The sequence below is a fragment of the Stenella coeruleoalba genome (genome assembly GCF_951394435.1).
Source record: "Stenella coeruleoalba genome assembly, chromosome: 14".
Lineage (NCBI taxonomy): Eukaryota > Metazoa > Chordata > Mammalia > Artiodactyla > Delphinidae > Stenella > Stenella coeruleoalba.
The window spans coordinates 87,696,382-87,708,664 of NC_137160.1; the positions used below are offsets into that span (position 1 = coordinate 87,696,382).

A 12,283-nucleotide genomic window follows, 5' to 3' on the forward strand; every position below is an offset into this window, starting at 1 on the left:
CAGTGCAAGTTAACAGTTTAGCATATACTGTGTCTTACTCTGTAGCCAGCACTTCTTTTAAACTTCATCTGGCGGCGTGGGCTAGAGATCTTTGAACCCTTAGCATCCGTTGTGATAAATCTGCAGATGGGCTAACTCTTACTTTTGTTTTACATGCTGACAGAGTGAGACAGACTTGTCTCATGTGGGCTAGATCAGGTTATTGGGTGGCCCCCAGCCCCAGTTTTATAAAGATGATTCTTGCTGTTTGGCACAGTGATCACTAAACTGACAAAGACACGAGAGACAAATAGCAAGAAAGAGCAGCCACTGACTAGAAGAGAATAAAATGTTTCTCCAGGAAGGCATCGGAACATTGCTGTAGCGTTCAGAGAGAAGCAGATCTGCCCCTATATCCTTAGAAGGTCTCATCCCATTTGATGTGCTCTGTTAAACGTGCAGGAAAAGTATTTAAAGAAAACACATTAATTAAAATCTTAAAACCTGTCTTTGAAGGGCTAAAATTTATTTCATTTTTTCCTACTTTCTCTAGATTATTTCCTTTTTCTAAAAAGTGGAGTAAATGAACTATTATGTGTTTATATTTTGTGTCAAAAGTACACATCCGACTAGTGACCTTTGAAATGTCTTTTTCCTGAATATCTACTGTTGCCTGATCTTCAGCTGCTCTCCTGTGAGTGAGAAGATCAGATACCACTCTGGAGGAAAAGGATTCTCTGAGAAGTCCCATTAAGAACTGGTCTTACTCTGGGCAAAAGGAAAACAGGCCAAGCGTCATTTCAGCTTGATTTCCCTACTGCTGTTTTCAGCCTCTGAAAACTCCTTGAGGAATCCAACCATGTTTGACCTAGATTCTTCTGGGTGTCAGAGGTTTCTATGAGAAATGAATTTTGGCATTTTTCTGTAGTTCATTTTAATAATCATGATCAGAGATGGGAATAATTGGTATATACCAACAGCAGATATAAAGAGGACGCAGTTGAAAGTTTGATTTAAACCTGAAGCGAAGTCAGGGAAGATTCTCCCCTCCTCTGACCAGTATTGAACCTCACATGCCTGCTTATTCTCCCTTAAGGGACCTGCTAAGTGCTGGCATACTTAAGGGTTCTGCGTCAGCTCCCCAGTCACTGTACGTGTACACTCTGCAGGTGATCTCCAGTCTATGTGAAGACTTCACACATGACGTGTTAGCAAGTCTCAGGCTTCTGTCTCCAGCCCTAGGCATGCCTCAACCTACTTGTTCCGAATACTTGGATGTCTCAGAGATGCCTTACCTGTGACCAGCACTGAACATGTGATATCCCCCTAACCTGGCCCTGTGCGGCGCTCTTCATCAGAGCAGGGAACACCACTTCCACCAAGTCAGGGACTTTATAGTTTATATACGCCCCAGTGCCTAAGTAGGCACTCAGGTATTTGCATGAACAGGTGAATGATGGATAATTCAAACCTCAGATCACCATGCTTTGTATAACTTACCTTGTATAACTAATTGTCAGACCCTATCACCCTACCTTGCTTATCTGAAGTACCTTCGTTTTCCTCCTTTTCTAAGTGACTGCCACCTCCTGTCTAGGCCCCATTTCTCTCTCTCACTCAGCTGGTCTCGTAGTTTTCATTTCTTATACTTCTGATCCATTTCAAAACTCATACAAATCTGATGTTACACTTTCTACCCAAAGTAATTAAGTGGCTTCCTGTTGCTCCTGTGTCTTGTTAGGAAGCACATTTTTCCTTATCCGGTGAAACCCTGAGTGATGTAGCCGCTATGTGTCCTCATCTTGTCACTTGCCCAGCCGCCTTATCCAGCCACGGGGCTCCCTCTGCCTGCCAGCGCTGGCTCTGCACGCTTGACTCTTAGGGAGACATCTCAGCTTAGGTTAACTTCCTCAGGGAAGATGTCTGTCACAACCAGGGGTAAAGGTGTCTAGTAGACCTAATTAATCCAAAGGGGTGGGCTTGAAATATTTGAAAGAATCAAGGTATTCTTAGAACTTCCTAGCAGAAATGGAGTTCGAGTAGTAAGTGATGGCTTAGTTCTTGTGTATTGAAGATAATGTCTAGGAAGCACTCAGTGGGAGAGAAGGGCCTTTGGAAGGGAAGACCATGGTCCATCACTTTTAAAAAGAAAAGGTTTAACAGTAGTATTGAACAAATGAAAGTGCTAGTTTTTCATACGTAGGGGAAAATGTTAAAAGAACTGGCGGGAAATCCCACAGCTCTGTAATTAAGAACTGCATTGAAAGCCCTTTGGTGAAGCAGAGAATAGGAACGCTTTGAAGTTACTACCACGTTTCTACCTGTGTATGTGCCCAAGTGAATGACGTGTAAGCAGGGTGACCGTTAATAGACCCGTAATAAAGTAGTGGGACAGATAAGTGGAGCAGAGGTCAGATACGCATGTTCTACTTGGAATTTTCTTGTCTGAAATGAAAGCGTTTCTGTGGGTGGTTGGTAAAGAGTTGAATGTAGGACAAAGTCAGTGACAAGCTAGAATTCATGGTCTCTTAATTCATGATGATAGATGGCCAGGACCTTGACTGTACGATAGGAATAAGGAACGGTCAGGTACCGTAGTCTCTTGAGAGACCGGGACTCATGAAATGGCCATGATGGTATTACTGTCCTGTATGCTTAGTGGAGATGTGGTTGTTTTAAAGATAAAAAGTTAGAACTAAATTAACCAGGTTAGTAAAAGATGGTAGGGGAGGATACAAGAGATGATGGAAACAGGGTCTTTAAGACACAGGGCCAGGAGCTCTAGGGAAGACAACTTGTGACAAGTCTGCGCGGTCTCGAATTGCAGAGCTGAACTGGAGGCGGGAGAGCTGGTCTCGCACGTTTGTTAGACTCTAAGCGTCAACATTTTTGGTCTCTTTACGGGTTGTAAAAACTTACCCTAGATGGTGATTACATGTGGGGAATCTTAATAGCACTAAATGGAAGTTCAGCTTCAAAGGAGAAACTTTCCCTAATGAAAAATGTCCCGTAGTGTGCAAACCCCCTCCTTCCACCGTTTATTCTCATAGTGAGGCGACTTTCACAAGCTAGTCCTCGCTATAATAAGAGTAGTTTTAGAGGAATTACACTGTGGTGAAGACTTGGAGTTACACAGACTGCTGTTTCTAAACCAAGAAGTCAAAACATGAAGTAAATAGAACTGTGACTGAAAGTCAAAACTTAGAGCCTTACTGTCCTTGACCATCTAAGTTTTTAGGAGAAAAGATGAGGTACTCAGCAGAGCATATAAATCACAACCGGGTTTAGTAGGATTAAAAAGACAATTTTTATACTTGGAAACTGATACTAGCCTTGCTGTTGGCATCAGTTCTTAATTAAAAAAAAAAAAACTTTTATCGTCCATTACAAAATGACGTGTGACTAAAGGCATTTACTGTGAACAGTGATACTTTCTTCCCTTGAATAGCAATATAACCAAGAAATCACCGACTTGAAGCAACCAGTTTTGGTCAGTCAGCCGAAGAGAAGGAGAGGCCCCGGAGGCACGTCACCAGGCCCTGCGTTGCTTATCCCTGAGCTCTGCTACCTCACAGGTACTGCTGACTTTTCTTTACTGGAATGAAACCACAAAGCTTATTTTCCCCGTCTGTTCTAGAAGTCACTAAACATTCCTTCACACCCTCCGTCCCCTCAAAAGCCCTTAAAGCTGCTTTGTCTCCTCAGAATTCTTTCACTCACCACCACCTGACACTCCAGATACTTAGACACGATTCTTGTTTCTTTAACCGTATCCCTTTAAACATTTTGTTTAAAGGTCTAACTGATAAAATGCGTAATGATTTTAATGTGATGAAAGACTTGGCTGTTCATACAAGACTAACTCCAGAACAAAGGCAGCGTGAAGTAGGAAGACTGATTGATTACATTCATAAGTAAGTCATCTCTGCTCCACTGGGATGCGGCTTCAGTTCAGTTCTTTATTTTACGGGGGTTTGGAGGAGTGACAGAAGGTAACTTTGTTTCGCTCTGTATTTGCAGTATTCAGGGTGGGTTCTTCATGTTTCTAAGTGAGGCTGCTGTTTGTCAGGGAATAATTCAGCCTTGTAGCCTGTGGTATTTCTAATTCTTCTGTTAGAAAAAGAATAGAAGAGAAAGCAAAATTGTTTGGGACAAGTCTGTGTTTTTCTCTTTGTTGTAACGTTTTGTTTACTTTGAGGAGGAGATAGTTTGGGCATCAGGAATTTTAAATGAAAGGATATCGTGAAGGGAAACATAGCTGGGAGGAGAGAAAAATAGATTGTACGTCTGGGTTTCCTAGCGTTCTCGGCGGGGTTTTAGTCCTGAGAGAAATCTGTTGTAGGTTGCAGCGGGTCTCTGTTTGCTTGTGTGCGCTAGTTTTCCTTCTCTCTCTTTACACTTAGAGGCATATGTAAATATGTTAAATTCACAGAGATGATAACGTGCAGAGGGAGCTTCGAGACTGGGGTCTGAGCTTCGACTCCAGCTTACTGACCTTCTCAGGAAGAATTCTGCAAGCAGAGAAGATCCATCAGGGTGGAAGAACAGTAAGGCAGTTCTTAACGTTGTCCGTCCATCAGATTTGGGTTAGACTCCCAGCAGAGCGAGCAGGAGTGCACACCCTAGTTCATGCCAGGGCAGCCCTCTCCTCCCCCGCACCTCCACGGTCCACTGACGTGAGCACAGAGGGGGTGAAGCCTGCAGCTTGGTCCTCAGGCCGTCCGTGAGGCTTAGCTAAAAGGTGGCTTAATTTTTTAGAATGAGCTAAGTTACTTAAATTAAGGTACAGTAGAAGTCTAAGTATCTGAATGGGTTGGTATTTCGTCTGCCACTAAAGTGATCTTTTTACAGGGAAAGCTCCCAATTTATTTGGCTTCATTTTTGCATGGACCGCTTGTTTGTTAGGGATCTATATTAAATATTGTGATGGCTTTTATATTCTGTCTTCAGAAAAGGAAGGCAAGTATTCAAAAAATATGTTTTGGTGTCACTGAAGCACTACAAGTACCCAAATTGTAAAAAGCTGTGCTCTTCTGTCTTCTAAATGTTCTCTGAATAACAACCTAATCATGTAGCTTAATACTTTAATTGCAATTGTTTTTATTACCCTTTGTAGTTAATATATATTCCTGTATAAGGGGTGTTGCGGAGGTGAGTAGGACATGTAAAAAGCACTGGGTTTTTTCCTCTATGGTCAATATTTCTAGGGTCACTGTGCTTTGAGTCTGTGAGCTTTCTGCCTTGCCGTCAGATGTTTTCACAGCGTGCTTTCGGTATCCGACACCTCAGTCATAAAGTTGCTTAGCTTATAAGGCCTCATTTTTTAATATCTTTATCATGAGGGAAATAACACTTATCCTTGTAAGAGTGTAGAAAGGTTAAGAAGACCGCAGCTTGAGATACTTAGAGTAGTTGGTGCAGGCAGGTAGGCACTTGAGTGGCAGCTGTTAATATGAATGTAGTTTAAATAAAGTTGACATAACCCTTTGAGTACATTTTTGTATCTTTTTTCCCCTCACTAAGGGCATTTCGTCTGTCACTGCAGTTCAAATTTAAGAGTAGTACTCCGAGGTTTAGACTATGCCACGGTAGAATTATTGAAGACTTTCTGGCTTTATCACCGAGAACTTACAATGGAATTTACAGTGTCTCTGAACTTTCTTCTAGTTTGATTACAGTCCACAGTTTGCAGATTGGTCAAAGGAAACAAGAGGTGCACCATTAATTAGTGTTAAGCCACTAGATAACTGGCTATTGATCTATACTCGAAGAAATTATGAAGCAGCCAATGCGTTGATACAAAATCTATTTAAAGTTACACCAGCCATGGGCATACAAATGAAAAAAGCAGTAATGTAAGTTTATCAAGTCATTTCTACTCTGAAAATTGATTAGCAGTCATTTGGAGGGTGTGGGAACTCAAACTGTTACTAAAGCTATCAGAAACATGAGATGATCTTAGAGGTCTGATACAGCTCCCTGTAAGGTGGACGCAGAACTGTACCTGAGTCACTGAGGGTGGAGGGAGGATGGGCCGGACTGTCGCTCAGACTCGCGCTCCTGCGAGTTAGAAGCAGCCTTTTGACTGCACGGCTGCGCCTGGTGTTTTATTTCACGTTTTATACAGAAGTGTTTTGTGTGTTATAATCTGTAGGAACCTTTACCACACAGTACGGTTTTTGTTTCTTTCTGAATGTTGATCACGTATTTCCATTCCAGGATTGAAGTGGACGATAGAACTGAGGCCTATTTAAGAGTCTTACAGCAGAAGGTCACGTCAGACACCCAGATAGTAAGTAGCTACGTGATGTGGAGGCAGTTGACCTGGAATCAGTTGTTGTAAGTCTTAGAACTTGAGTCCGTTGTTGTAAATGTGATAATTAGGTTCCCAAACCGGTCACGAAATACGTGCTTGACCTAAGATGGCTGAGGTAATGCGGCTCTACCTGTGCGCCTAGGAGCTGTTGTTGTACACTGTGAACAGTGAGCAGGGGGTGGAGAACAGCAAAGCCATCTCGAATTTACCGGGACTCAGACGCTTCAATTATTCTAGAAAATCTGGGGGGAGAAAAGGCACAAGAGTGAAAAACAGTACCTAGCTGTTCAGCACACACAGTATAGTTAGGGTATCTGTGGTTACACTTAAGTATAATGAATGAGGTGGCAAAGACAAATTTAATGATAAACAGCATATCTGTGTTACTTTAAACCCAAGAAATGAATTGGCTTCTTCTAATGGATTCCTTTTAGTCCTTTATCTCATACTTAAACGCCACAGGCAAATTGCTATCAGGTTGTCTGGAATAATAGAGACACCTAGGGTAGGAAAGTGATTTTATTGGGGGCCATGGAAAGAAAGATAAGAATCTGAGAATATGAATTGGAGAAGACAGCAATGAGTTAAAGAGCTGGATTCAGCTCCAAAACTTAAACTTGAATCCTCAGAATTTGGGCAGGTGTGGGTGGCTTGGTTGGTTGGTTGGTTGGTTGATTTTCCAGCTGTTTTGCGATGTACTTGACATGTAACATTGTGTGAGTTTTAAGTGTATAGCGTGATGACTTGATACGTGTACGTGTTGTGAAATGATGACCACACAGGGTTAGTTAACACCTCCATCACCTCACATAATTACAGTTCTTTTTGTGTATGTGGTGGTAACAGTCAAGATCCACTTTCTTAGCAACCTTCAAGTATATAATACAGTACTGTTAACTGTGGTCACCATGCTGTATGTACAGTAGATGCTCAGAGCTTAGCGTTTAGCTGGAAGCTTGTGCCCTTTGACCAACACCTTCCCGTTTGGGGCAGGCGTCTGCTTAGATCAGGTGCTTCAGCTTCCCCAGCAGTGCCCATGGACTTCCTAGGAAGTTTCATAGTTTGATCATATTCTCAAGCCAGAGCTTTAAAAGTTTAAAAGCCGTGATTCTAGGTGGGTCATGAGTAAGAAAATCGTGAGCATTTTAGGAAATCTTTTATTTGTCCACCTACAGGCTACCACTAACTCGTTTTGCCCTATTCCCTCCCCCTGCAGTGTTCCAAGCTGGCAGTAGAGCATTTTTAACTAAGTTCTCCAGTTTTGAATGATTGGCTTAACGTGCTTTCTTTATTAGTATCTATCACCTAGTTGAACGTGATGGGCATTAGCTAAAAGTTAATGTCATACTTACTAGCTACATGGCAGAGATGAATAGTAAAGTCAGTGATTTTGTGGGTTTGGTTTCCTGTCTTCTTCCTTGAACTTAATTATCAGTTTCCTAATTCTTTGTAATGAGGGCGTTTTGTTCATTTTTAGGTGGTTTGCCTGTTGTCAAGCAGTCGGAAGGACAAATATGATGCTATTAAAAAGTATTTATGTACAGATTGCCCTACTCCAAGTCAGTGTGTGGTGGCCCGAACCTTAGGCAGACAACAGACTGTCATGGCCATTGCTACAAAGATCGCCCTGCAGATGAACTGCAAGATGGGAGGAGAGCTTTGGAGCGTTGATATGCCTGTAAGTTTGATTTAATTGGTGGATAAAAGTTTTCATTGTTATTTAAGAAAAATGGATTTTTTAAATACTGCTGGTATTCTGTTGTATCTAACATTACGATGTTTTTGTTGAAGCTGAAGCTCGCCATGATAGTTGGCATTGATTGTTACCATGACACCGCAGCTGGACGGAGGTCAATTGCGGGCTTTGTAGCAAGCATCAATGAAGGGATGACGCGGTGAGTGGGCTTTGGTAGCCGCAGATTAACTGTAGACAGACGCAACACAGCCCACGAGTCCAGGGGCCGGTGTCTGGGGAGGACAGGGGTTGTGTTAATTCTTTACCTTGATTTCTCTTACTTTAGATCCAGTAAAAGAGAAAAGTTAGAAAAGGAAACCAGTTATTAGCTACCCTACCATTTTTAATGTCTTTCACTGGCCCTTAACCTGATGTAGCGGTCAGATTGCGTTTCAGGTTATTTTATTATTTGTATTTGCGGGGAGGATGCATCTCTTTAAATGTGACTGTCTCTAAAAACTTCTTTAATAATTTTATTGACCACTGAATGTAATTTCAAGTTGTCATGTTAACTTTATTTTGGAAAACCCACTTGAGTTTACCCAGTCACTTGTATTTCAACATAGTGAAATTATTTTTCAGTGCTTTTCTTAGAACTAATAGAATTGCCAAGAATAGGAAGAATGAAACTTGAAGCATTGATGTGTTAGCGTTACTAATGGGCATATTTCAAGGTGTTTTATCTTTTAGAAAAGTATCTTTTATCAAGAGTATAGTAGTAAGAGTGTGCTTCTGTGTTTTTTTTTTTATAATATTCTTTTTTTTTTAAACCCCACGTTTGTTTATTTATTTATTTTTGGCTGTGTTGGGTCTTCGTTTCTGTGCGAGGGCTTTCTCTAGTTGTGGCGAGCGGGGACCACTCTTCATCGCGGTGCGCGGGCCTCTCACTATCGCGGCCTCTCTTGTTGCGGAGCACAGGCTCCGGACGCGCAGGCTCAGTAGTTGTGGCTCACGGGCCTAGTTGCTCTGCGGCATGTGGGATCCTCCCAGACCAGGGCTCGAACCTGTGTCCCCTGCAGTAGCAGGCAGACCCTCAACCACTGTGCCACCAGGGAAGCCTGTTCTGTGTGTTTTGAGGTGTAAACTTAGGAGGCAGCTCTGGCTTAAATTTTATTTTCTTCTCAGTGATGGAATTATGGGACTGATTTATAATGAAAGAAAGCTTTATGAAGATTTCCTGTATCTTGTAACCCTTCTGCTTAAGATTTCAAAAAGGAAGTTAAAGAACATGAATGGCTAAGGGTAACATAGATATAGCATGATTCAAAAATGAAGAACTTCTAGACAGTTGCATTCTCACCACGGCCATGTTTTTTCTCTGAATAGCTGGTTCTCTCGCTGTGTATTTCAAGATAGAGGGCAAGAGCTAGTAGATGGGCTCAAAGTCTGCTTGCAAGGTGAGTCTCCTGTTGTGGTTTCCGTCTGCCCTGTGAATTAGGGTCTTCAAGAGATTGTCTTAAAGCTATGTTTCTGATAAAATCCTGTGCCCAGAATTTGGTAGAAGCACATTTTTGTTCTGTGTTATTGTAGTTAACACTTGTCTGGCTTTCTTTCAGCTGCTCTGAGGGCTTGGAATAGCTGCAATGAATACATGCCTAGTCGAATTATCGTGTATCGGGATGGCGTAGGAGACGGTCAGCTTAAAACGTTGGTGAACTATGAAGTACCACAGTTTCTGGATTGCCTAAGATCTGTTGGTAGAGGTTACAAGTAAGCATGCAAAATGTAATCATTTTCTCTTTATAAAATTACACTTTTGTATCTTTGAAAATAATGTCACAGGGTAAACCGGTGAGAATCTAACCTTACAGGTGCGGTCAGGCTTGAGGTAATGGAAGAGGTTTGGGTTGGGGGGGTGTCTTGTGGAGAATTTTTCGTGGAGGAGGGGCAGGCTGGAAATGTAGAGCGGGAGCTCCTTCAAGGAATGACGCATGGAGATGCCTTACCGATCGTCTGCCGCCGCCTTTTCTCTCCTAGAGCCTTGAAGTACGAGGGTCTGACTATCCCAGTACAGCCGTAGGCATCCACAGAATTGGTTACTGGAATATGTATTCCAGATAGTCTTAACTTTGTTTCTACCTCATTGTACCATGAACGCTTGTTTGATTTCTGTGTGAACTCAGCTGGACTGGTGCTTGGTGGGTAAGATGTTGGGCGTGTGTTTGGTGTCACAGGGGAGATGGTTCCACTTCGCCCTGTTAGGCGGCCTGCAGAACCCAGGGCAGCTAGTGCTCCTCGTACCTGAGCGCTGCCCGTGTCCTCCTTTGAAAGCGGTACTGGGCTTCGCCTTCCTCTGCTCTCCTACAGAGGTCATTGCTCGTGCTATTTGGCAGTAAACTGCATACCATCTCAAGACAGCTGTTTTAATAAGTTACGTTGTTTAACTTTTGCTGTTTTCTTTATCAGATTGTAAGGAAGTCCAGATCAGGGACTGTTTAGTAAGAGCTGAGCGCATAACGTATTAAAGATTTGTGGATTTGATTTTTAAGGATACTTAGAAAATCCAGGAGACCTGTTTATATGTGCTTGCACGTGCATGTTTAAACACTGATTATTTTTGCCAGACTTTTTCAGCCGGTATTTGTTATCATTATAAAAAATGAGGGATTTTGAAAGTCATTTGGCTGTACTTGGGCTCGCTGTGATTTATAGGCCCATGGGAGGAGCATAAGAGCTTGTTTCTAGCTGAATTGCAGAGTGCTTCCAAGTCTTCTCTGGCCAGATTCTGAAAGGCCCCTTCTAAGTGTTGATTCTACACGTTTCTCAAAATGAGATCGTTATGCCAGTAAGTTCTCAGAGCATGTCGGGGGTGTTTTTTATCTCTTGTGAAGTAATTGTGTTTCAGATTAAAATGCTAATAGGCATTTTTTAATACTTTGTAAATGAAGGTTAATGTTCTTTCCTGTCATCTTAAAATCCCTAGTGCTTGTATTTTCTCATTAAAATAATGGTATTTATTTTATTTTGGTTTTTGAAGTTTTGTAAGCCTTAAATTGTGTTTTTTCCCTTAGATTTTCTGTCCTTCTGGGGAGGGGTGATGTGGTGGAAGGGAGTAGAGGAAGGGCTCAGATGGACCACTGCTTTCTTAGGTATTTTTTTAGTTGTTTACTACTTTAGCACTCAGAATTTTCTAGTCTTAGCTGCTTTTTTTCTCATATCTAGAGAAAAAGAAAATTTCAAGAAGTGAAGAGTAGAGGTAATAGTGCAAGTTCATCTTATTTCCTTAGGCTGAATATTTGGGATACTGGGAACATAACACTGTTGTCCCTGCTGGGGCCTGCATCTCTGGTTCTTTGAGTCTTTTGAGCCCTTTGGGTTGGGTCCCAGAAGGACTGGCAGCAATAGTTCTCAAAGAGGAGACTCTAGCCCTATAAGTGAGTATCTGTGAACAGGGTCCTCCTCTACAGGGGGGTGGAACTGGGCCTGAGGAGGCTGGGATTTCCTGCTCAGCTTCCCTTTAGCGAATAGGAACCCACGTTGCAGGGAAGGAGGGTTTAGATCGATCGCTTGGACTAGTGTATAACAGACGGTTGCACGAAGTAGGTTTCACGGTGTGCATCGCGCCGTTGTTTGGCGGCTGCAGAGATCAGTGGTCAGGAGCCGTATGTCTGAAATCAGTCGGGTTAATCCCAGCTTTGCCTTCACCTGTGAAACGGGCGGCAGCTTAACCAAGGTTGATGAAAGGAGTAAGTCAGGGTGTTTAATGTACTTCACACAGTGCCCAGTAAGCGCTCAGTAAGCAGTAGGTGATGCATCTAGAAACAAGTTTGGAGCTGTCTGCAAAGTAAAACAATACCCAGGAATTGCTCCTCACTTCGAAGAGATGCAGAGTTTGGGCTGTAATGTTTGTAGTTACCTTTTTGTTTTTTATCCTTTCTGTTTTGTCCTATTCGTTTTTTAATTGAAATGTTGATGTTAACTTTTTATAAAGATGCGTCATGGATTAGTTGATTTAGAATGTTTGGTATAGGAGCAAATCAAAGAGTCACTTTAGTGTACTTTGACTTTTTTTTTTTTTTTTTTCCGGCTGTGTTGGGTCTTTGTTGCTGCGCGCGGGCTTTCTCTAGTTGCGGTGAGCGGGGGCTACTCTTCGCTGCGGTGTGCGGGCTTCTCATTGCGGTGGCTTTTGTTGCGGAGCACGGGCTCCAGGCACGCGGGCTCAGTAGTTGTGGCGCACGGGCTTAGTTGCTCCGCAGCATGGGGGATCTGCCCACAGCAGGGCTCGAACCCGTGTCCCCTGCATTGGCAGGCGG

General features: G+C 42.5%; 1 protein-coding gene across 5 annotated transcripts in view; it reads left to right on the top strand.

Moving 5' to 3' along the window:
• PIWIL1 (piwi like RNA-mediated gene silencing 1) overlaps positions 1-12,283 on the top strand; it is a 33,280-nt gene that overhangs the window by 13,830 nt on the left and 7,167 nt on the right. For all 5 annotated transcript variants that reach the window (XM_079942632.1, XM_079942629.1, XM_079942631.1 and 2 more), the window contains 9 exons: positions 3,428-3,554; positions 3,776-3,893; positions 4,412-4,526; positions 5,647-5,834; positions 6,199-6,271; positions 7,773-7,973; positions 8,087-8,190; positions 9,357-9,427; positions 9,587-9,740. In XM_079942632.1, the coding sequence (XP_079798758.1) occupies positions 3,428-3,554; positions 3,776-3,893; positions 4,412-4,526; positions 5,647-5,834; positions 6,199-6,271; positions 7,773-7,973; positions 8,087-8,190; positions 9,357-9,427; positions 9,587-9,740 (1,151 nt within the window). The remainder of the gene's footprint in view (positions 1-3,427; positions 3,555-3,775; positions 3,894-4,411; positions 4,527-5,646; positions 5,835-6,198; positions 6,272-7,772; positions 7,974-8,086; positions 8,191-9,356; positions 9,428-9,586; positions 9,741-12,283) is intronic.